Here is a 25,743-nt window from a genome sequence, read left to right on the forward strand (position 1 = left end):
CGCATCAAATGGAGATTGACGAATGGCTAAAGGCTTGTCAGTTGCTGAAATAGAATAAACCACATCATTTGTAGACATTTATGCTGACGACACTACAATCTATGGCAGCACACCAAAGACCGTAAACGACCAACTCTCTCTGATTCTCTTCCCTCTGATCTTGAACATGTGGTACAATGGGGAAAGAAGTAGCTGGTTACTTTTAATACATCTAAAACCAAGCTCCTATCTCTACATCATCTACGCTCTGATGCCAATCTGGCATCAATTGAAATGAATGGCTCTCGTCTTGAGGAGGCTTCATGTTTTGACAAACTTCTAGGTTTGATCTTTACTCCTACCCTGAAATGGAACACATATATTAAATCCATTGTCAAGGTCACTGGAAAAATGGTGGGATCCTTCTACCGCTCGAGTAGATATCTCACTACTGATGTAATTCTCTACCTATATAAAAGCCAGGTACATCCAAGGATGGAGTACTGTTGCCACATCTGGACAGAAGCTGCTAGAAGCAGCTTATCCTGCCTTGACAGTTCAAAATAAACTTTGTAGCTTAGTGGGGGGAACCCTTTTCTCTTCCCTGTAACCTCTTTTTCACAGAAGAGACGTTGCGAGCCTGTCTCTGCTTTATTTTTATTTTCATAGCAAGTACTCGACTGAGCTTCAATCTATGGTCCCTCCTCGCCAAACTTTCACGAAAAACACTCGTCTAGCTAAAACCACTATCAATAACTTCCCAAACTCTTTATCTGTGCCTAAACCTAAACATAGATTCCATGAACAAAGCGTCTTTCTTAGAACTGCACGCCTGTGGAACTCTCTTCCGATTGCCTGCTTTTCTGCTGACTACAATATGATTGTCTTCAAGTCCAAGGTAAACAAGTTCTTGATGAATCGTCTTTCAAAGTAATCCAATTTACAAAATTCTGCTTATGTTTACTGCGCTATAATCACATTGACTAATGTATGCCCATTAACCCTTATACTTGAGTGGCCTCCGGGCCTTGATAAGTGGTGATTCCTGTGACCCCCCCCCCAAAAAAAAACACCATATATATAAAAAAAAAAAGCAAAGAAGGTTATATTGTTCATCTCCTTCCTCCCAGTTCACAAGAATCCATGTGGATTCATTCAAGTCAAATCCATTCTTTCAAACGGGGTTGTTGAAGAAGTTTCTCAATGCTCAGCTGATCTCCTTCTCCACGGGGGGGGGGGAGGATCATCCTCAACAATAGTATCCGTGACCGAGTTAGGCAAAGGATGACGGCCAGGGTAGATCAGGTGCAGAATCATCGGACACAACGGTATCATTGCTGAGTGGGTTAGAAAGGGGTGGAGCATCAACAGGCATGGATGATAGGAGCATGAGTGGGGGTGGAGACAAGAGCAGTACTAGCATTGCCAGGTGATGGGATGATTTGATGACCAGTGACTACATTTGGCAGCACTAACCTCAGAAAATGCCTATTGTGCAGTGTGATTCAGCCAGAGTGGAACATTTTTACTCTCTACTGATGATTGGATTACGCTTCCACAATGCAACCAAGAAGCCACTATTTGTCTCAGTCTACCTGACACGCTAATCAAATGGAGATTGACGAATGGCTAAAGGCTAGTCAGTTGCTGAAATAGAATGAACAACGTATAAACAGAAAGCAAAGAGAAACCTATTGTTCAGTGATTCAAGGTTGCTTCCATTTTGAGTGCAAGAAGTTCATTGTTCTAACGATGGACCGCATAAAGGTGGAAGTCCAGAATCAGTTCAGCGTCCTGCATACATAGAGAAAAATATATATCTACTCATCCAAATAACACGATCACGTAAATATCCCCTCCCCCGATCGAACCTTTGAATATTTTGCCGTTATAACAGCATATGAACTTTTACTTTTCTCTGTGGCTACCTGCCACAAGAAATGGTGAAAAAAAAAGAAGCAAAATCTCAAACGAGCTCTATACTTGAAAATGGTGTTATATCATCGAAAATTTTTATATCACCAAAAATTTGATGATAAACAACAAATGTTTTTTCTCTATGTGTGTGTGTGTGTGTGTGTGTGTGTGTGTGTGTGTGTGTGTGTGTGTGTGTGTGTGTGTGTTTAAATGTACCCACACATAGTCTTATGTTTTTCCGTTCTAAATAATAAATGTTTTATTTGTATTGGAGTCGAGGACACGCATATTGATCTGCTATATACTAACTTTTTAAAATTTCATATTTTATTCCAATAAAAACAAATATTTATATCAGCTAATTAGAAAGCAACTAAAAACAGAGATGTTTTAATATTTTCCCATTAGTGTCCCTTCTTTTTTTTTCTACTATTGAATTCTGTGGAGGATAATCCTAAAATTGTTAACTTGTCATGAATAAACATTGAATATATTTTTGTTGTTTTTGTCATTCATTTCATTACAAGTTAACATATTGTGACCATGGACAGTTATAATCTACTCGTGGGACGTGTTTTTCATAAATAAATTTAAAACATATTGTGTCGAAGGTCTAATAATATCACACTCTGGAAGGCTGACTGTCAAAAACTATCATCCATGTCGACATAAAAATCAAGACACACATCAAGCAAGCGAACACTCTTTATAAGTTGATGACATTGAAGAGAATATTTTCGTTAGTAATATATAAATAAAAACAAGACACACGCACACACACACACACACACACACACACACACACACACACACACACACACACACACACACACACACACACACACACACACACACACACACATATATAAGTGGAACAATAAAATTGTCACCCCAAAGAAAACAACACCACATCTTTATTTTAAAACTTTTATTGAAAAAATCAATTCAGCTAACTTGGTTATGTGGTAGAGCTGAGATCTATTCAATGTAGGCGCCTTCAGCCTCAATCACTGCCTCGATATGGGTCTGGAACAGGGAACATGCCTTTTCCACAAGTGCCGGTGGGACCTCAGCGAATACTTGGCGGCAATTAGGCTGGCTTTGGTGTTGTGGAAGGTCATGTTGGTGATGTTCTCGATGTATGACCGAACAAAGTAGTCCAGTGGGTTCAGGTCGGGGGAGGAGAGGGGCCAGTTGTCTCTCAAGACTGATCGAAGATCATGAAATGGACATTAACATTTATTAACATCTGATTGTGATCATTTCTGGATAAAATATGAATAATAATTGTTAGAATTTTGTTTATTTTCTTTGTTTTTTATTTGTTGACTAACATAAGGAAATTGTACTTACATAAAGTTTACATATAGTGAAGCGGCTGATGATAGTTATGGCATTGTTCAACGTTGTAAATCTTTTTCATCTATATAATATTCTCTTTGTTCCTTCCTTTGTTAGTTCATATACAGGGTGACGCCAAAAAAAACGGGCCCCGACTCTAATTAGGCCCCGTTTCTTAGTGTTTTGTCCGAATGAAATGAAACTTTGGTCATAACTAGTTTATTATATTCAAAACATCACATTAAAACACAAGGGTCTTTGACTTTTTTTCTCCGTTCTACAACATATGTTCTAGATGGCCTCCATTTAGCTTTTGCTTTTTTTGGGGTTACCCTGTATTACACAACTCATTTTTGAAGGCCAAACTGCTCCAAAAAAGGCCAAATTCACGAAATTTGACTTTTAAAAGGCCAATATAACACCACATTTTTAAAAGGCTAAACTGATTTTAAAAAAGGCTAAATTCGCAAAATTTGTCTTTAAAAAAGCCAATCTGGTAACCGTTCAGCAAAACATTACATAAAAAGGGAACATTCGAAAAAAAAAAAAACTGGGAAAAAATTGAGAACATTGTCTGACAAGAGGTGCTGGATTGAAGGAATGAATTAAAGAATGCCTCTTACAACGTGATTTTATTATTTGTATTGAACTATGTAGCACAATATTACTTTCTGAGTATTTATAAGTACTTATTAATGTATCTGATTTTGGATCAGTTCTATATTAAAAATACAATGGACACTATTTTTATAGAAATGCTAATAAACTCATATTTGTTGCGTGTTATTGGTTTTTCTGTTCCCAATTTTTGGCGCTATCGAGAAAAATATCAACTTTATCAAAGCATATTTGTTGATTCAATATATTTCTCATGCTGTAGAATTTCCATGGGTTTTGTTAGTATATAATAATTTCTTTTAAAATTATTTTGTGGGAGATTTATATGCATTAATTGTTTAACTAAATAATTCAATGAGGCGTATATTACTTATCTAAAGTGTTTGAACTAAATCCACAACTGGAATGTTGACAATTTCCAGCTATCAAAAGACAACATGCTTCGTTGGTTCCCTTAGCATCAGTGTATGCCTACATGTTTCTAGTTATATAAAACAAGTCATATACTAAAGCTGACTGTGAAAAGGCGTTTCCCGTACTGCATAGTAGTAATAGTATCGTTTGGGTTAGACCTCTATACCACTATTTTTTAGCCAGTCTGAGAAATTGCCTTCAGATAGATTGGCTGTTGCATAGTCTCCTAACAGGCAGGTAATTGGACAGTGTAGGATCAGGTGCTCTGTGTCCTGGGGAGCTTCCTTGCACTTTGGGGAGTCTATTTGTCTCCACCTATGTTTGTTTACTGCAGTCCTGCAGTGTCTTGTTCTGATCTGATCAGGCCGCCTTAAATCTGTAATCACACACAATATGACTCGTAAGAAACCAGTTCAAATAACAAGATCTGCTGCTATCAATAACAATGAACCAGTCTACATATATAATCCAAACCAAAATACTAATCGCAATACCTCTAACCCACCCAGTCGCATCAGGAGAAAGAAAAATATTTGGTTTAATCCTCCATTTAGCCTAAATGTCAAAACTAATATACCTAAGGAATTCTTCAACATTGTACAAAACTCTTTCAAATACCCACACAGATATAGTTCTATTTTCAATAAAAATTCAATCAGGATTTCTTATTCAACAATGCCTAATTTAGCACAAAGAATCTTAACATCTAATAACAAAAAAAATTTGTCTCCACCTGTGTTTGTTTACTGCAGTCCTGCAGTGTCTTGTTCTGGTCGGTTTCGTGGCTATTCACTGCTTCTTACCCTAACCCTAACCCTAACCCTAACCCTAACTCACTGCTTCTCACTATTTGTAGAAAAACCTGCGCAAAGTTGGGTCCTCTTCTTTTGAACAATTGTTGTTTCACCATTCCATGTCGCAACTCGGTCGAAATTTTTGATTTTTGAGTTGTAGAAGCGTTTTCAGGATTTGAGTCTGAGGGTATCTGAGACATCTTTTAAAATTTGATGGATTGGTAAGTCCCTGGTGTCCTCCACGTTTTGAATCCATTTTGAGTTGCCTCTTAAATTCAATTCTTAAATAAACTTTTATTTTATTTCAAATATGCACATTATCATGTTTTAGACACTCGCACGCACATGCGCACACGTACACAGACGCACTGATACTTAAGAAATGAACGAAGCATGTCGATTTGGCCACAAGGAAATGATCAACATTCCAATAATGGACTTTCTCCAAAGAATAAGTCATCGAGTACATATTAGATTCATCAGTGCATAACAATTATTAACTCATATGTGTTTCGATAAATGAAAGAATTGGATTTGTCTACATTTAATACAAATTATTTTCTCATATAAAACCAACCCTTTTTATTACATACATACATACATACATACATACATACATACATGCATGCATGCATACATACATACATACACATATAAATACATATATATATATATATATATATATATATATATATATGTATATATATACTAGCAGTTACGCCCAACTTTTCTCGAGCTCTATGTACTGTTCATAACTTTATATGTGTGTGTATATATATATATATATATATATATATATATATATATATATATATATTAAAAGTCTGACTCGTGTCCTGGTAACCTACATCTAAAATTTCAAGTATTTAGACCCAAAATTGGCGGAGGAATTTTGTAGAGTCTGCAAAGGTCAAATCTTTCAACTTTTTCAGACAAATTTTCGCCCAAAAACTGATTAAAGAACTTGCCGCATGTCTAAATACCCTTTATGTAAAATTTCAAATGTTTAGACCCAAAATTGGCTGAATAGTTTGGTAGAGACCTCAAAGGTAAAATCTTTTGAACTTTGACCCCTTGGCAGCTAAATTCTCAGCCAAAAAATGATTAAAAAGCTTGTGCTATGTCTGAATACACTTTATGTAAAATTTCAAATGTTTAGACCAAAAATTGGCTGAGTTATTTGGTAGAGACCACAGAGGTTAATGTTTTTTTAAACTTTGACCCAAATTTGGATCCATTCACATTTATTGTTTTGGGCACAAATGAAATTAAAAGGCTTGATCTATGTCCAAGTAACCTACATCTAAAATTTCAAGTGCTTAGACCTAAAATTTGCGGAGGAGTTTGGTAGAGTTCTCAAAGGTCAAGTCGTTGAACTTTGACCCTTTGACAACCAAATTTCTGGCCGAAAATGGACTGAAAAGATTTTCCCAAATTTCAATACCAAGGCTGCATGATTTTATTCCGTTTAAAAAATATTAAAAACTGTGGTGTATTTTTAGTCCATTCTACAAAGAAAAGGTATTGAATTCTTCGAGAAGCATTGAAATCAATGTATTAACCTAAAAGGAGACTATGTTGATATATAACGTTGGATTTTTCCTACTTGTTTTATTAGTTGGGCCCAGGACTTATTGAGTGATGTATTAGACGTAGTGGTTGAAATACCCAAGTATTGTGAGAACATGTCTTTCTTATAAATTTGCCATGGATGGCAGCTTTTAAGATTATAGTTGTGTATGTGTGTGTGTGTGTGTGTGTGTGCATGTGCGTATGTGTGAGTGTGCATGTGTGTGCGTGTGTGTGCATGTGCGTGTGTGCGCGTGTGTGGGTTTGCGTGTGTGCGTGCGTGTGTGTGTGCATGCGCGCGCGTGTGTGTGCGTGTGTGTGCGTGTGTGCATGTGCGCGCGCGTGTGTGTGTGCATGTGCGTGTGTGTGTGTGCGCGTGTGCGTGTGTGTGTGCGTGCGCGCATGTGCGTGTGTGCATGTCTGCATGCATGTGCGTGTGTGAGGATGAGCAGGCGGGTGGGCGACATATCCGAAGAACGTGAAAAGTCCCGTGCACTTTGGAACGGAAATTTCTTTCCATGAAGGAAATGAAAGATTAATTTAATATGATTTCGATGAATTGCTCTTAGATTAAATAAGCACTTCGCCTCTTTTTATATGTTCTTTTACATAATCCCCAGAGCTTCATGTTTAGAAATATATAAAAGGCGCCATGTTTAGAAATATATATAAAAGGCGTCATGTTTAGAAATATATAAAAGGTGTTTATTTTAAAGACGGCGAACTTTAAATAAAATAAATGGCACAAAAATTTGCAAACCCTGCTCGGGTGTCAGTTCTTCATAATGAATTGCCAAACTAAGCTGAACTCAAAATAACCGGTAGTTGCCAAATCTGCAATTAAAGAAAAAAGAGTTGTTACGTAAAGCTCTTTACATAACACCAAAAGATGGAGGAAGTGAGGAAGCATGGCTGTGGAAATCTTTTTACCCAAATACGATGTCCAGCATATTAAAAATATACCATTTGTTGTAAAAATCTAATGGATAAACATCTGAAGAAGTTGGTGGGGGACAGGATATTTTTACGGAAACATAAATCGTAAAATTGCCAACTCATTGATGAAACAGCTGTAATGGAAAAATCCAGGAAATAAACGAAAGTTATAAAAAGAAAACGTGAGTCTTTGAATTTTCAACAAAATTTTGCACTATATATGCTCTGTCCCTATTAAATAGACACATTAAGCTCAACTCCAAATGAACGATGAATGGTTTTAAAATAACAATCTAGACCCGTTAAACGAAAACGATATGCATTGAAAGTAACGACATTTCAAAAACAAACTTTATATATATATATATATATATATATATATATATATATATATATATATATATATATATATATATATATAGATGTTATTCGTTTTTTTTTTGCGATACGTTTTTGAATGAATTCAATTATTTACGAAAGTGCATTTTTACCTAAATGCGAGTTGGGAATAATTTTACCTTTAACCAATTTGGTACCCCCATATGTGGAGCGGCATATATATTGTTTTTAAAATATAATTATCCACTGACACATGTTTCGTCGTCTACGAGATTCAGCCACTCTGATGAGTTGTAGACGACGAAACACGTGTCAGTGGATATATATATATATATATATATATATATATATATATATATATATATATGTATTAGGCACCGCCAAACTGGGGTGGGGGGCAGGTAAGTACTTTTTGACGGACCGTCTTTTTAAAAATCTACCAAACATCAGGTAATTATCCAATCAATACGAAATTTTCAGCGATTATTAAGAGAAGAATGAACTTTATAACAGTGTACTTATTTTTCATAAACAATATATATATATATATATATATATATATATATTTTTTTTTTTTGTTTACAACCCCCCCCCCCTTGTTTTGAGGGGGTTCCAAATATGTTTAAAATAATCATCTGAAACTGAACAAGACATATCTGGTGTAAGGGACGGGATTATAGATTAAAAAAAAAACAAAAAACTTGTTTGCATATCTTATTTTGATGTCTGAATATCAGAATTCGATTGTGTTTAATTATCCCGCTTTTGAGTTTTGAAGTGTGAAATTCGGTGAATATGTTTAGTAAAATAATTAATTTAAGTTAAGCAAAAAAAAAAAAAAATTTTTTTTAATATTTATACGAAAAAAGCCATTTTAAAATCTTTGATAAATGAATTAACAATTTCTTTTTAGCGAGCCGAATAATGCATGACCATTATTAAACAGGGCATGCTTTGAAGAATCGATACAAAAAAAAATTCGATAAATATTGTGCCCTTTGTGTTAAAAATATCATTATTTTTTCGATCAAGTTTGGAAACGTTTGCCGCCTTTCGACTACGGTGGACTAAATGCGCTGAAATAATTTTTTTTATTCTGCTTTAAATTGCCCCCCTCCCCATTTTGGAGAGCCTGGCCCCCACACACATTAAAAACCCACACACATTAAAAACCAAACTCATACAAATGGTCACCCATCTGGTACTGGCCAGCCTCAGCGTTAATAATACATCGAAATTTTCGTCATTGAAAAATAAGTATTTTTTTTGGCTTTTTGGTCTTCCGTTGTTTGCTTCTTATCAAATACAAATGTAAACAGTAATCAAATCGACTCGAAGTAACTGGTTGCCTATATGAATAAGTGGAATTATTTGAAATCCAGGTACTTATATTATAATATTTTTGCATATTCTCATAGAAAATAACCCTAAATCTTAGTTAGACAAGAAATAAACAAATTAATTCTTTCAAAAACCTTTTTTTTTCTTTTTTTTTTTTTTTTTTTTTAACTATTTATATACATTTTTTATGCAAAACAAAAAACGCCAATTGTTAACTTTTGGGGAAAATTTAACATTTAAAATTTAATTAAAAATAGTAGAAAAAGTTTTACATTATTCTGCTTTCTATATAAAATTCAGGGTTTTATCTTTCTGGAAAAAAAAAAGTTACTCAGAAATAATGGATTTTAATAAATGTAATTTCGTTTTAAAAAACAACAACAACTTGATTTTTCGGCCATTTTTGGCGGTGCCTAATATATATATATATATATATATATATATATATATATATAGGTATTTAATTATTATAGTAAAAAATAATTATATATATATATATAGGTATTTAATTATTATAGTAAAAATAATTATATATATATATATATATATATATATATATATATATATATATATATATATATATATATATATATATATATATATATATATATATATAGGTACTTAAGGATTGTTTTTCTATCAATATGTAAACGGAAGTCCACAACGTACCGCAAGAGAAGACACACGTGCGAACCGTGTGTGTAAGTAAATGTGTTAGGGATTATGAGGGTTTGTTCGGTTTTTGCTGTCTTAAATTTATGAGTTTCTGTACAGGCTGTGGAGGAGGGAGTGAGGGAAGTGAAATAGAATCTTTGAGAAGTAAAAGAAAAATTCATATTTTTGAAAAGCTTGTGTTACTTGAGAATATCCTAAGTGTATGATTTGAGAGTTTCATTAAAGATTAGTAGGGGATGGGGGTGCGCCCGGCCTTACCCGGTTGTAAAAATACGGTTGTAAAACGCTTAAGTATATTTTAATACATGTAGATTTCGTATTTATTATTACAGAGTCAATTCTCTATTGAATATTATATTGTACGTAATATATAGTACTGGTTCCAAAAGATTAAAAAAATGACTTGGTTGTCATTAGCTAGAATCGAAACTAATACATTTAGCGATCTAGCCGCGTTCCTACTCTTTTAGCTATCGACAGATAAAATTAAAGCCACTTCGTTATCTGTGAATTTGCGCATGCGTAGAACTAATAGAACTATATTGGCAAGTTAAAATAACCATTTTGCTTTAAACTTGCCGACATATTACTGTACGCGTTATTCATTCATTCAAACAAAATTTATAAATCATCCTTCGTGTATGATTATTATTTTCTGTCAATTTCAGTGTCATGTGACCAGTAGTTTAAAAGTTTATTGGTTAAATATTTTTTACACATGCATACATACATACATACATACATACATACATACATACATACATGTATACATACATACATACATACATACATACATACATACATACATACATACACACATGCATACATACATACATACATACATACATACATACATACACACATGCATACATACATACATACATACATGTATACATACATACATACATACATACATACATACATACATGTATACATACATACATACATACATACACACATGCATACATACATATATACATACATACACACATGCATACATACATACATACATACATACATACACACATACATACATGCATACATACACACATACATACATACATACATACATACATACATAAATCATCCTTCGTGTATGATTATTTTCTGTCAATTTCAGTGTCATGTGACCAGTAGTTTAAAAGTTTATTGGTTAAATATTTTCACACATGCATACATACATACATACATACATACATACATACATACATACGGCTACTGTTTTTTCATCTCTATATAAATAAAATGAACTCATTTTTTCCCGTCGGATTTTGACATTAATAGGATTAAGAATCAAGATATTTCATGCAAATATAATATGCACAAACGGCAGAACAATATCTGAGGTGTGTTATAGGCTTATTATTTCTCAAATTCCTCGATAATCTTAGATTTCTATACTTTTTCTGCTGAGAAGTCACGGCCAAAATCGGTTAAGATCAATGGAAGTGGTAAAATATTTTCTCTCTAATAAATCCCCCCCCCCTGCCACCACTTAACACCGTTTGGGGATCGTTCACAAGGAACAGTTGAGAAGAGAACACCGGTTTGGCTTCGTAGTTCTTTCATGTGAAGTTATTTAAAATTACTAAACTAAGCTGAAGTGCTCTGTGGCGTAGTGGTTAGTGTGCTGGACAATTCACATTATATTTTCACGTTCGCACCGACCTACCGTAATCGTTTTTTTTTTTTTTTCCTAAACAACTGGAATGGACTTTTCTTGGTGGCCGAACTGTTAACGTTGCAGATGTTTTTTTTTTTTTTGTTTTTTTTTTCACACTTTATTTTCCTACTTTTACTCATGACTCCGGGTTTGATCCTTCCTACTTACCTACCATAACATTTTTTAACCCCCCCCCCCGTCCCGGAAACAAACACTCGGGCAACGCCGGGTAACCCCGCTAGTTAAAGAATATTAAATAATTGTCCGGGAAATGTAAAAAAATAAGAATCGCTATTCTTAGAATTAAAAAAAAAAAAAAACGGAAACTAGAAATCACCCAATTTTTTTTTTTTCACACGGTATAAGCCATAATATAAACAAACAGGGGATGGAATGGAAGCTTCTGTTCAATCTCGAAAGACAATGGATAACCCTTGCAAGAGTATCTGCACATGTAATTATGAGGCAAGGGTTGCGCAATCTCCAACCACACCTCTCCCGAATCGGCACTGTTGGCATCCAGTGGCAAGAAGTGCTAGATGACTGGAAACAATGCCGAGATAAGCGGAGAGCACATACAGCACCTGAGAATAAAATAATAATAAAAAAAATATGATTTCTTGTTTTGTTATCACATGATTTTAGAAAGTAAAATATATAATTTATGGGGAAAAAGTTAACAATTTCAAACAAATTGAATAATCTCTGGTCCACCCCTCGCCAATCTGATAATGTCTGATAAACACCCGTCTAGCTGAAACCACTGTCAAAAATTTTCCCCACTCTTTATCTGTGCCGAAATCAAAACGTAGATTCCATGAACAAACCTTCTTTCTTAGAAGTGCACGCCTGTGGAACTCTCTTCCGTTTGCTTGTTTCCCACCTAACTACAACTTGGATGTCTTCAAGTCCAACATAAACAAATTCCTGATGAATCGCCCCCTTAAGTAAGACACTTTATCAATTCTCCAATACTAACGATTACTATGATACTATCCCATTGATTACTGTACACGCAATAACCCTCATCCCCGAGTGGCTTCCAGGCCTTGATAAGTGGCGACCTCTATGTAAAAACAAAAATATAATAAAATAAAATAATTCCAAGTTATTTTGATAATTAAAATAAATTGACGACGGGCTTTCCAAAATAATGCCTCCTATTTTTTTTTATTTTGTTCAAATGGATCAGAGGGGATTGCAAATTGCATTGTTATGATGACTGAACATGCATTCATTACTTGAAAGTTTCATCTCTCTGTTGAAGATATTGACGGTGTGAGATTCTAAGAAAGCAGCCCCTGTCATGGACGTGCATCAGAAACAGAGATGTGTCATTGACTTCATGGAAAAAGTACATTGAGAATGGTGGTGACTATGTAGAAAAATGAATTCTGGAATACAAAAGGTTGCTCATTCTAATGGTACTATTCCCGTCTCCATAGCTTTTCGGCTTTTTGAGTTAAAAAAAATATAGGAAGCTTTATTTTTATTATAACCCTTGAATGACAATGGACGCTCTGGATGCCCATGCATAGCCATCGTTCATTGTTTATTAGCATTTGGAGACATCTCGTTTTTATATTAATGGCCGGAGACTGGTATTTGACCACAATGTTAATTTTTGTAAATGTCCATTGGATACGGGTGGGGTGGGGGAGATAGTTGTCCCCACCCACTTTAGTTGGAATTTGGGTGTAACACGATCAGATGATGTCCACTCCCATATTTACTCTTCTTTGAGTTGAATCCGTGACATATTAACAAAATATACATGGTTACATCATACCATGCATAGAGGGGAGGAGTTTAGGTATATTCTTTACTATTATATAAAAGGAACTTTATCTGTGTGTGTGTGTGTGTGTGTGTGTGTGTGTGTGTGTGTTCTATATAGATTCCACAACTGCTGGGCCAATTTTCTATGAATTTCACGCAAATGTACTTTTATTATCTTTATGTATCTGGTAGCATTCTTAGATAGGTTTTGTAGTCTCAGTACAGGCCAATAAGTCTCCTGTGTGTCATGAGTAAGTTGCTGGAATCTGTGTTAAATAGAGAAGTAATCAACCATCTCAACAAAAATAACCTTCTTAGTGACACACAATATGGTTTTTGTTCTGCTAGATCTACAGCAGATGTACTTACAGTTATATCTCATAGGATTAGCGAATCTCTCGACGGAGGCTACCTTTCTAGGGCAATTGCTCTTAACATATCAAAGGCCTTTGATAGGGTATGGCATAAAGGTTTACTTCACAAAATCTCTATGGTATAGCTGGAAATGTCTCCTCAATCATTAAATCATTTCTCTCTGATAGGTTCATAAGAGTAGTAGTTGAGGGGCAAAAATCAGAAGCTCACGGTATTAATGCTGGAGTCCCTCAGGGGTCCATCCTGGGCCCAACTCTTTTCCTGATCTACATTAATGATCTTCCAAATCACATCCTTACATCATTCGTAGACATTTATGCTGACGACACTACCATCTATGGTAGCACATCTAAGACCGTAAACGACCAAGTTCTCTCTGATTCTCTCTCCTTTGATCTTGAGAACATGGTACAATGGGGAAAGGAGTGGCTGGTTACTTTTAATGCATCTAAAACCAAGCTTCTATCTTTACATCATCAACGTTCTGATCCACATCTGGCATCAATTTAAATGAATGGCTTTCGTCTTGAGGAGGCCTCATGTTTTGACAAGCTTCTGGGCTTGACCTTTACTCCTGATCTTAAATCGAACACGTACATCAAATCTGTTGCGAAGGCCGCTGGAAAAATGGTGGGATCCTTCTATCGATCCAGTAGATATCTCACTGCTGATGCAATTCTCTATCTATATAAGAGCCAGGTACATCCAAGGATGGAGTGCTGTTACCATATCTGGGCAAGAGCTGCTAGAAAGTCCAATTGACTACTGTACACTCTTAACCCTTATCCTCGAGTGGTCTCTGGCCTTGATAAGTGGTTATGCCTATCTAAAAAAAAAAAAAGTATCGATAATTGAAAATATATGATGAAAGAAGAAACAGGCGGTTTTGACCAAAGTTGACTCTTTATACAGCCTAACATCACAAGTGTATTTGAGAAGTTTTATTATCACACAAACAGATAGGTCAGACATATGAAATCAACAGTAGTTTCTTTGATATGACAGGGTTGCATTCAAAAATGAATATTTTTTTAAAGGCACAATTGAACCATAGCACATGGCTTTTTTCATTTTAAATTCCAATTAAAGCCGTTATCACTGCATAAGCAGAAAGGCTAGGCATACAAAATCAACAGTATGGTCTTTAATATGACAGGGATGCATTCGAAATGAGTGTTTCTATTTAGAACACATTTGAACTACTATATTTAACTTTTGAATTTTAAACTTAAATTCAAGCCATTATATATATAAAAATAATTTTATAAAATCAACAGTAGGTTCTCTACAGTGCAATGTAGTAGACTACAATATATTTTGAACTATGTGCCTGCAAGAGGTATGTAAAGCTTCACCAGATGCACCACGATAAGTCCCCAACTACCAACTAGAGTAGGCAATCAATCGATTTGATTGAAAAATGGGTGATTCACCGGTTTTGATGACATTAAAACATTCGTTGGTCATCATTCAACCTCAGGCAACGTTGGGTCTCCTTGCCAGTTCCATAATAAGTCCATTTCCATACTGCTAAATATTAAAGATGCATAATCGTAAGAATGTGAGAGTTAAAACAATATATACATATTAGTGATGAGACGATACCAATATTTTCCCCGCTTCCGATACAATTACTTGTTCCATACTAAATTCCTGATTCCGATACAATTGGCGATTTTGATACCAGTTCTTTATAAATCTCTAAATGTTATTTTTCCATGATTACCGCAAAAACACATTTTAAATGTGCATGTATTTTGTCAAACGTAAAGACACATTTGTAAAGGATGATAATTAGATTTTCGTTTAAAATCAATAAATATTTATTATTTTATCATTACTACTAGCAGTAATGATTTTGCTTTAAACAAAGTTAAATAAAAAAGCCAATTAAAATAATCGTTTTTGGCGTTGGATTAATCTTCTCAATACTAATATATATATATATATATATATATATATATATATATATATATCACACCACACACACATATATACATGCATATCTCACACACACACACACATATATATATACACGCATATCTCTCTCTCTCTCTCACACACACACATATACACGCATATCTCTCTCACACACACACACATATATACACGCATATCTCTTTCTCACACACACACACATACACACATATCTCAGACACACACACACACACATATATACACGCATATCTCTCACACACACACACACACACATATATACATGCATATCTCTCTCTCATACACACACACATACACACACACATATATGTGTGTGAGTTTGTTCCCTATGAACTTTGAAACAGCTGGGCTGATTTTTTTGAAATTTCATACAAATATACTTTGTGTCTGGGAGTGCTCTTAGATTTTGTATTAGTATATCTCTGAAAGTATTGGAAGTCGATAATCAAAAAATCTGATTAAAGAAGAAACGGTCCAATTTTCAAAAAAATTAACACTCTTATACAACTTCACAAGAGGATTTAGGAGTTACATCACCATACAAGCAATAGGGCCCGACGTATAAGATCAAAGTAGTTTCTTTGATATGACAAGAATATGTTTGAAATGAATGTTTTTGTTTAGAGCACAATTGAACCATAATACTTGATTTTTACATTTTAATCTTTAACCGAAACCATTATATATAAAAATGATTTTATAAAATCAACAATAGCTTCTATCTTGTAGTTGATATTGCACTGTAGAGAATCTGTGCTACATTTTTAGTCACATACTAATCAGATGTTTACCTTAAAAAAACTTAGAAAAAACACCATTTTGAACAACTTACATGGTTCGTGCAACCGACACACCTTTTTTTTTATACTTGTTACGAAGATTAGAAGAATTATTATATATATATATATATATATATATATATATATATATATATATATATATATATATATCTCGGTATATATATTTATATATATATATATATATATATATATATATATATAGGTGTATATATATATTTATATATACATATATGTATATATATATACATATATATATTGATGATAAAAGTCTGAGGAAGCTACAGACGGCCAAAAAAACGGCCAGGTAGCTGAAACAATAATGTAACTTAACAGAAAGATACGGTAAAAAAAAATAAAACGCATATTGATGATATATATATATATATATATATATATATATATATATATATATATTGATTATATATATATTAAGAATTGATTATATAATGTTATAAATTGAATATATTGATTACACATATATTAAGAATTGATTATATAATGTTATAAATTGAATTTAAAAAATCTTAATGCTGCAATATTTTAAGTTATAAATTTATTATATTTTTTACTAGAATATCTTGTCCTTTTCTTTTCCAGTTTTAACAACTAGTCCTTTACTTTTCTATGTTTAAACTATACTATATTACTTTTCATGCTCGCATTTTTCTACTGTAATCCATGATTTTTTCAGGCTTCCAGTAAATTCACTTGTTCTTTTGTTAATTTCAGTCTTATTTTGTTTTTGCCCCCCATAAACATAACATACACATATATAATAACAATGTATGGTACTCTTCTGCTTTCAATAAAATCCCCCCAATTATCTCCCTTTAATTCTTTCATTTTCTCTGTTTCATTTATTACTTCTCTTTTCGCGAGAGCGGTAAATTGGTAGCAACAGTAGTCACTGAAGTGATGTGGTTGCTATGGAAAGCAGTCATAAAAAACGTCGCTAACCTCCTTACATTTTTTTTTACAGTTTTGAACACTAGTAAATTCATCATAACTTTTTTTTTACTGTACGAAAATTGAAAAACATTTTTCACAATACAGCTGAGGTGATCTATAAACGGTAATAAATGTTTGAAATTTGGTCAAAAAAATGAGTGAGTGGTGAAGCTTTAAAGCAGTTCTAAAACTGCCATTTAACCATATATTCAAACACTACCGTGTGTGAATGATATATATATATATTTTGATGATATATATATATTATAAGGTAAAATTAAAAGCCAAGAACAATGCGAGATTTTTTTTTTTATATAGAGTAAAATTAAATGCAAACAAAAGAAATAAAAAATTATAAATTTGTCTGTTCAATAGGGAAAACATGAGATAAGATAATAAATATATAAAAAAAAAAATCTCGCATTGTTCTTGGCTTTTAATTTTACCTTATAATTTTCTTCAACAATGCTTCAAGCAAACTACAACCTACTTATATATATATATATATGTATGTATATATATATATATATATATATATCATCAATATATATATTTATATATATATATATATATATATATGTGCGTGTGTGTGTGTGTGTGTGTGTGTGTGCGGCCATTGTATAAGAAGTTTCTATATATTTATTATCTCATGTTTTCCCTATTGAACAGACAAATTTATTTATTTTATTTTTGTCTTAAATTATTATTATATTATACTCCACTCTTTATGTTTTGGGATATAAAGATTTACCCCATTTCTTTATAAACCCACTTGCTATATATATATATATATATATAAATATATATATATATATATATATATATATATATATATATATATATATATATATATATATATATATATATATATATATATATGAATGAATGAATACTTAGCTTTCATGAAAAGCGTTATTGTTCTTTTATTTACTAATCTTTTGCCTTGCAATCTATTTCCAGGCTCATCTTCACACTTGGAAATCATGTGGCGTCGACGACATGGTCCTGCTACAAAAAGTAACCGTCTCTGGCATTGCAGATAACCTGAAGAAAAGATTCAAAGAGAAAATCATTTATGTATCCTAAAGATATGCGGCATGCAATCACCCATATTAGAAGCCATGCATTTGTTTTGTTCTTCTTTTTTCACTCCACTGGGTTTGGTTGTCGGCAGTGTACAGTTATATGTTGGGAAGGCGATTAGGCCACTTTTTCTCTTTATTTTTTAGTTCCCAGTCCAGAATGAGAAGAGTTTGCTCATCTGCTCCAGACAAGGTATTAAGCCACTTGTAAGGAGCTAAAAAAAGAATGACATACTATTCCAAGGTAAACACGAGCTAATGATTTTTTTTACAAGGAGATCACCACTTATCAAGACTCGAAGGCCACTCAAGGATAAGGGTTAATGAGTGTAAAGTGGTCAGTAGGACAACAGCATAGGGTTCATAGTCATCTTCAAGCCCAATGTTAACAAATTCTTGCTATCTCGTCCCCTTAAATAGTCCAATTCTACCCAATTCTCACCAAAAACGATCACTGAGCTATTGTCGTACAGACCACCCTCATTAAAACTCTTATCCTCGAGTGGCCTATATGCGTTGATAAGTGGTGACTTCATTGTAAAAAAAAGCTATTGCATAGAATTGCACCAAATTTTGCATAAAGAATATAACTATTAATGTTAGTTTTGGTGTTTTATGTGTGATGCCTTCAATAACTTTCCAGACTTTTTTGTACAGGCATTTAAAATTGTCGAAGACTCTTCAAAATTCAGTATGTCATTGCTATATATCTTATGAAATGACTGAGCAATTTTTATGATTTCGGGTTAAAATAAACAGCTACAGCAAAAATTGAAATACACCCTACAAAAGCCTGATTGTCACAGCTGGTAAACTTCCAAAATGTAGTCTGGACGTGAAGACACTAGAGAAGAACAATATGCACTAAAATTCCGTTTTAAACTTGGAAAGAATGTTACAGACACGTATGGAATACTTCAGGTTGCTTTTGGACCATCTTGACTCGCTCACACAAGAAAACTTCCATGGAGCCTTCCAAAATTTGTTGGAATGGTACAATTGCATTGCAGCCAGAGGAGATTACTTCGAAGGAGACTGGAGTTTCTTTTGTGTACTATAAGTGCCCATAGGAAAAAAAGTCTGAAAACTTATTGAAGACACCTCGTGTCTATATTTTTCTTAGTTATCCAATAATTGATGACTATATGATATCATGAACATGAAATTTAAAAAATAATATCAAAATCTCGGCAAGCTGCTTTTTATTTATTTTACTATTTTAAACGCTAGCTAACATGAGCCAGGATACCCATTGTTACCTGAATACACAAATTCAAGGGATTACATATCGTAAAATTTAAAAATCTTCCATTGTTTATTTGAAGAGAATGTACATAGATTAGGTCATGGATGGCGCTATCTACTTCTAAAACAGTCGATTAGGTTGGGGTTAGGCTGCATTGGTTACTTTGAAGAAATATTTTTAACAGCACTTTCAATGTTGTCTGAAAAAAAAAACAGTCTTTTTTACAAAAACATCCTTCATTTTAATTCTTGTAAATGTGTATTATTTATTAGATTATATTCAAGTTATCTCCCTTGAATCATATTGGTTAGATAATGTGATTCTGAAGTTTTGAGATGAGGATTGATTACTTCGATTCTTCGGACTACTGTTTTCATCTTGAGTGTTATTCTCACAATATTCTTGTGAACCATGGCGTAACTGATAAACTACTTGGTAAAATTTACTTGTGAGTTACACTGTTCTGGAGGTTGAAGGTTCAATCCTCAGTGTAGTCGACATTCATAAAATACAATCATGAATTACTTGAGACTGCTACTTGGTCATGGCTGTCTGAACAAAAGCATGCTACCATAATAGATTAAATAAAGAGTCCTGTTTGAAATTCGATACAAATTCTCGAGTTTGACAGAAAGATTTCCGAGTTTGGGAAGAGATACGTCATCTTAGAAATTTGGAAACTATTGGTATTCTACAGTTAAATATTTCTCTTTTGTTCCTTAATGATAACTTAAAAGACGTACATTGGACCCGTGCTGATTTCGGTAAACCCATTCCAACAGCTGAGCATCTTCACAGACAAAGAAGTGGAGCAATACCAAGGAGCCGTGAGTTATTTTTACTTTGTTTTGTTTTGTTATAAATGATCTTTCCTTTTCCTTTGTTGATCATAATTATTTTGTTGTTTTATTTTACGCCACCAAAACCCTTTCATTTGGTTGGGACGTTGACTTATGATCTTGAGATTAGTGAGAAGTTTCAGGTACCTCAGTAGCTTCAAACAGAAGTTTCAGGTACCTCAGTAGTTTCAAACAGAAGTTTCAGGTACCTCAGTAGCTTCAAACAGAAGTTTCAGGTACCTCAGTAGCTTCGAACAGAAGTTTCAGGTACCTCAGTAGCTTCAAACAGAAGTTTCATGTACCTCAGTAGCTTCAAACAGAAGTTTCAAGTACTTCAGTAGCTTCAAACAGAAGTTTCAGGTACCTCAGTAGTTTCAAACAGAAGTTTCAGGTACCTCAGTAGCTTCAAACAGAAGTTTCAAGTACTTCAGTAGCTTCAAACAGAAGTTTCAGGTACCTCAGTAGCTTCAAACAGAAGTTTCAAGTACTTCAGTAGCTTCAAACAGAAGTTTCAGGTACCTCAGTAGTTTCAAACAGAAGTTTCAGGTACCTCAGTAGCTTCAAACAGAAGTTTCAGGTACCTCAGTAGCTTCAAATAGAAGTTTCAGGTACCTCAGTAGCTTCAAACACAAGTTTCAGGTACCTCAGTAGCTTCAAACAGAAGTTTCAGGTACCTCAGTAGCTTCAAACAGAAGTTTCAAGTACTTCAGTAGCTTCAAACAGAAGTTTCAGGTACCTCAGTAGTTTCAAACAGAAGTTTCAGGTACCTCAGTAGCTTCAAACAGAAGTTTCAGGTACCTCAGTAGCTTCAAATAGAAGTTTCAGGTACCTCAGTAGCTTCAAACACAAGTTTCAGGTACCTCAGTAGCTTCAAACAGAAGTTTCAGGTACCTCAGTAGCTTCAAATAGAAGTTTCAGGTACCTCAGTAGCTTCAAACAGAAGTTTCAGGTACCTCAGTAGCTTCAAACACAAGTTTCAGGTACCTCAGTAGTTTCAAACAGAAGTTTCAAGTACCTCAATAGCTTCAAACACAAGTTTCAGGTACCTCAGTAGCTTCAAACAGAAGTTTCAGGTACCTCAGTAGCTTCAAACAGAAGTTTCAGTTACTTCACTGGTTTCAAGCAAAAGTTTTAGGTATATCAATAATTTTTAACAAAAGTTTCAGATACACCAATAATTTCAAACAAAATTTTAGGTACATCACTAGTTTCAAACAGAAGTTTTAAATACTTCACTAGTTTTAAACAGAAATTTCAGGTACTTCAATAATTTCAAACAGGTGTTTCAGTAACTCTATAGTTTCCAACAGAAGTTTTAGGTACCTCAATTGTTTCTGTTGGCTCAAAGCAGCTGGAGTAGTTTTTCAGTGTATGGATGGAATCAATGTGTCCTGCAAGTTGATCAGTCAATGAGCGGCCAAATCACCTAGCAGGGACACTTCTCCGCAAGAGAAAGTATGTCTTAATTCATAACTGCAATATTTATATCATGAGTTTATCTTGTTAATCATCAAAATGGCTTAAAATGTGAGAAAAATTTTAAATCTTCGAAAAATATATTTCATTTTGATCTTGTTTTTAACCTTCATAAAAAAATAAAATAAAATTTGTGAAATAAAACAAATATCAAAGTAAATGAAGTTTTATTTATCTTCCTCCCATGTCAGGAAGATTAGACACAAGGTCAGAAAAGTGGTATTTGAAAAATCAGTGTACTAGAGAAAGTGCACTCTGGCAAAACAAAACTTGCCTAAGCAGTCCTATTATCATTCCCTAGCGAGAGTGTAGTAATCAAACGTGCACAAAAAAAAAAAATATATATATATATATCAAAAGTCTAACTCTTGAATTGTAAATTACAATTCTCAAAAATTGTAATTTATAATTCACAATAATTGTAATTTACAATTCTCAAAAATTGTAATTTAAAATTCTCAAAAATTATAATTTAGAATTTTCAAAAATTATGATTTAGAATTCTCAAAAATTGTAATTCATAATTCTCAATAATTGTAATTTAGAATTCTCCAAAAATTGCAATTTACAATTCTCAAAAATTACAATTTATAATTCTCAAAAATTGTAATTTATAATTCTCAATAATTGTAATTTACAATACTCCAAAACTGTAATTACAATTATCAAAAATTGTAATTTATAATTCTCAAAAATTATAATTTATAATTCTCCAAAATTGTAATTTATAATTCTCCAAAATTGTAATTTATAATTTTCCAAAATTGTAATTTATAATTCTCAAAAATTGTAATTTAAAATTCTCAAATATTGTAATTTAAAATTCTCAAAAATTATGATTTGTAATTCTCCAAAATTGTAATTTATAATTCTCAAAAATTATAATTTATAATTCTCAAAAATTGTAATTTATAATTCTCAAAAATTGTAATTTATAATTCTCAAAAATTGTAATTTATAATTCTCAAAAATTGTAATTTATAATTCTCCAAAATTGTAATTTATAATTCAAAATTGTAATTCAGAATTCTCAAAAATTGTAATTTGAAATTCTCAAAAATTGTAATTTAAAATTCTCAAAAATTGTAATTTAAAATTCTCAAAAATTGTAATTTATAATTCTCAAAAATTGTAATTTATAATTCTCAAAAATTATAATTTAGAATTCTCAAAACACAAATGTTCTTAATCAATTAACTAATTACCTAAATGACATAAACTTGATCTTTTTTTTTCGATGAACACTCAATGTAGTCTTAACTTGTAGTCAACTTTTTTTATAAGGAAATCACTCTAGAAAAACATGAAGCCGCTTGATGTAAGGAGCTGAAAAATCCTAATTTCATTTAACACTGCTGAATACACTGTATATTTTAAAATTCTTTTTTGGTCTTTCTAGATAAGCTATGAAAACCCACCACATATTTATGCACTAACCGACAACATGTATCGGAACATGATGATTGAATTGGAAAACCAATGCGTCATTACAAGGTTTGTAAAGATTATATCGGAAGAAAATGGAGTTTTCATCATTTTTTGTTTTGCATGATTTTTCTTCTGTTTTTTTTAATAATGTTAGATATTGGCAGGCAACACCGGGAAGAAAAACATTCGATGGGTTGCACACGCACACATGCACACACACACACACACACACACACACACACACACACACGCACACACACGCACACAAATATTAAGAATTTGTATTTTCACCATTGTCTAACGGAATGCATAATTTGACCCAGAAATATGTGAGCAGATATCGGTCAAAAATTGAGACAATAGACAAAGGAAATGTTAAAGATGCCAATGGAAAGAATGTGTTTATAAATAAAATCGTCACAGAGATAGATAGATAGATAGATAGATAGATAGAGAGAGAGAGAGAGAGAGAGAGAGAGAGAGAGAGGAGAGAGAGAAAGAAAGAAAGAGCGGCATGTGTCACCATTTTTCTTCACCAGCCAACCATCTAAAGGTGCATCCTTCCTCCCATCCCTTGCACGCCTTTCAGTAGACACCATAAAAAGAAAAGAATAAGAATTTGTCACAGAAAAACTTATTGTCGGTGTGAAATAAAAACAATATATATTTTTGTAGATCAACTGTATTGTGTTTTTTACTTTCCAGTCAATATGTATAAACATTCATATAGACTGGACAAAGGCATTTTGAACAATCGGCCACAATGATTACATAGCAGTAACCTTTCACCACATTATCAAAAAAACAAAAGCCTCTGCCCCATCGCCGCAATGTTGCATCCCTTTGTCTGTTTTATAAGTACTTTTAATGGAATATGCTCTGATAAACACATAGCACATGTGGCCTCTCGATGTATATACTCCCAACTAACCCAACAAGTAGCAACGTTCCACCCCTTCGCTGTTGAGGTTCCTAGATGTCGGAAAGCATTCTACTCTAATAATTTCTTTGACTGCTAGACTTTGGAATTCTCTCCCTGTTTTCTGCTTCCCTGACAGTACTAACTTGCAGAAGTTTAAATGTAATGTGAACAGATATCTTACTGCTCAACTCCCCACAGTCTTCTGTTAGACATGGCTTACATCCAAATGGCAATATGCATTGTTTGGGGGGGGGGGAAGAGTAAAAAAAAATAATATTAAAAAATAATTTGATTAGGTATTTTATAATCTCATTTATAAAACTCAGTGTTTGTCTGTTTGTCTGTCTCTATTTTTTCAAATTGCATCTCTTCTGAAATGGTAGGTTGCAGAACGGTGTAATACGGCTGAAATGATTAAATTTTTTGTGGGTCATTTTTTTGGGTGTTTTTTTTTAAGTTGACTAAGTTTTTTTCAATTAAAGGAGCAAGGACCAAGGTTCCATTAAAAAAAAAAAAAAAGAAAAAACAAATAACGTGGTTTAAAAAAAAAGGCTTTAAACTTCAAACTTTACAGGTAAAATTCTAAAAAACACTACGTTTTTTTTTGTTTTAAATTTGAATATATTATTTATTGACCTTTTCTCTTCAATTTGTGAGTAAATTAATTATTACTTTTCGGTGAGTAAATTAATTATTTACTTTTTAATAGAAACTTGAAAATGGGGGGGGCGTGAATTTAAAAAGAAACGTTTGTCTAAAATATTATACTCGGTTTATTGGAAAGAACATAAAATTTCACATTGACCCTGAAAATATCGTAAAAATAGAATCAATAGAAAAATTTTGATAGATTTTTAAAGTTTAAAAATTGAAAAATATTGAGTTCTAAAAATTCATTACTGTTTTTAAAAAAAAAAAAATTTCTATTACTTTTAAAACAACTTTAATAGTTTATTTTGGAAGTATAATCCATAAAGAAAATAAATAACCCACTTTTAACAGAGAAATTACGAGATTTTTATATTTTATTCGCAGTTTCGTGTTAGGGGTGTCAAAAATTCCTACAAAAATTCTGATACACCTAATGTTACTCAGTAACATGTGTGATAATAATAATTTCTAAACTCGCGATCTCAATAAAAACAAATATTAACCTCTGGCGTTGGAATTATAAAGATTTGTTGGTGCAAATCCATAGTTCAATGTAATTAAAAAAAAATAAATTACAAATTTTTTATATGATGTACGTACCCGTCACAGAACGAAAAATATCATATTCTAAAAGTCACATACATTAATCAAGTAT

At 32.9% G+C, this 25,743-nt stretch overlaps 1 protein-coding gene across 1 annotated transcript in view; it reads left to right on the top strand.

Annotated features, from left to right (window-relative positions):
* Positions 1 to 25,743, top strand: part of LOC145270267 (unconventional myosin-Ie-like) — a 255,365-nt gene that overhangs the window by 145,728 nt on the left and 83,894 nt on the right. The window contains exons 2-4 of the mRNA XM_080125913.1: positions 18,405 to 18,521; positions 20,510 to 20,599; positions 23,487 to 23,581. Of these exons, the coding sequence (XP_079982039.1) occupies positions 18,405 to 18,521; positions 20,510 to 20,599; positions 23,487 to 23,581 (302 nt within the window). The remainder of the gene's footprint in view (positions 1 to 18,404; positions 18,522 to 20,509; positions 20,600 to 23,486; positions 23,582 to 25,743) is intronic.

This window comes from Euprymna scolopes, chromosome 4, assembly GCF_053919585.1.
Source record: "Euprymna scolopes isolate OS-2025 chromosome 4, ASM5391958v1, whole genome shotgun sequence".
NCBI classification, from domain to species: Eukaryota; Metazoa; Mollusca; class Cephalopoda; order Sepiida; family Sepiolidae; genus Euprymna; species Euprymna scolopes.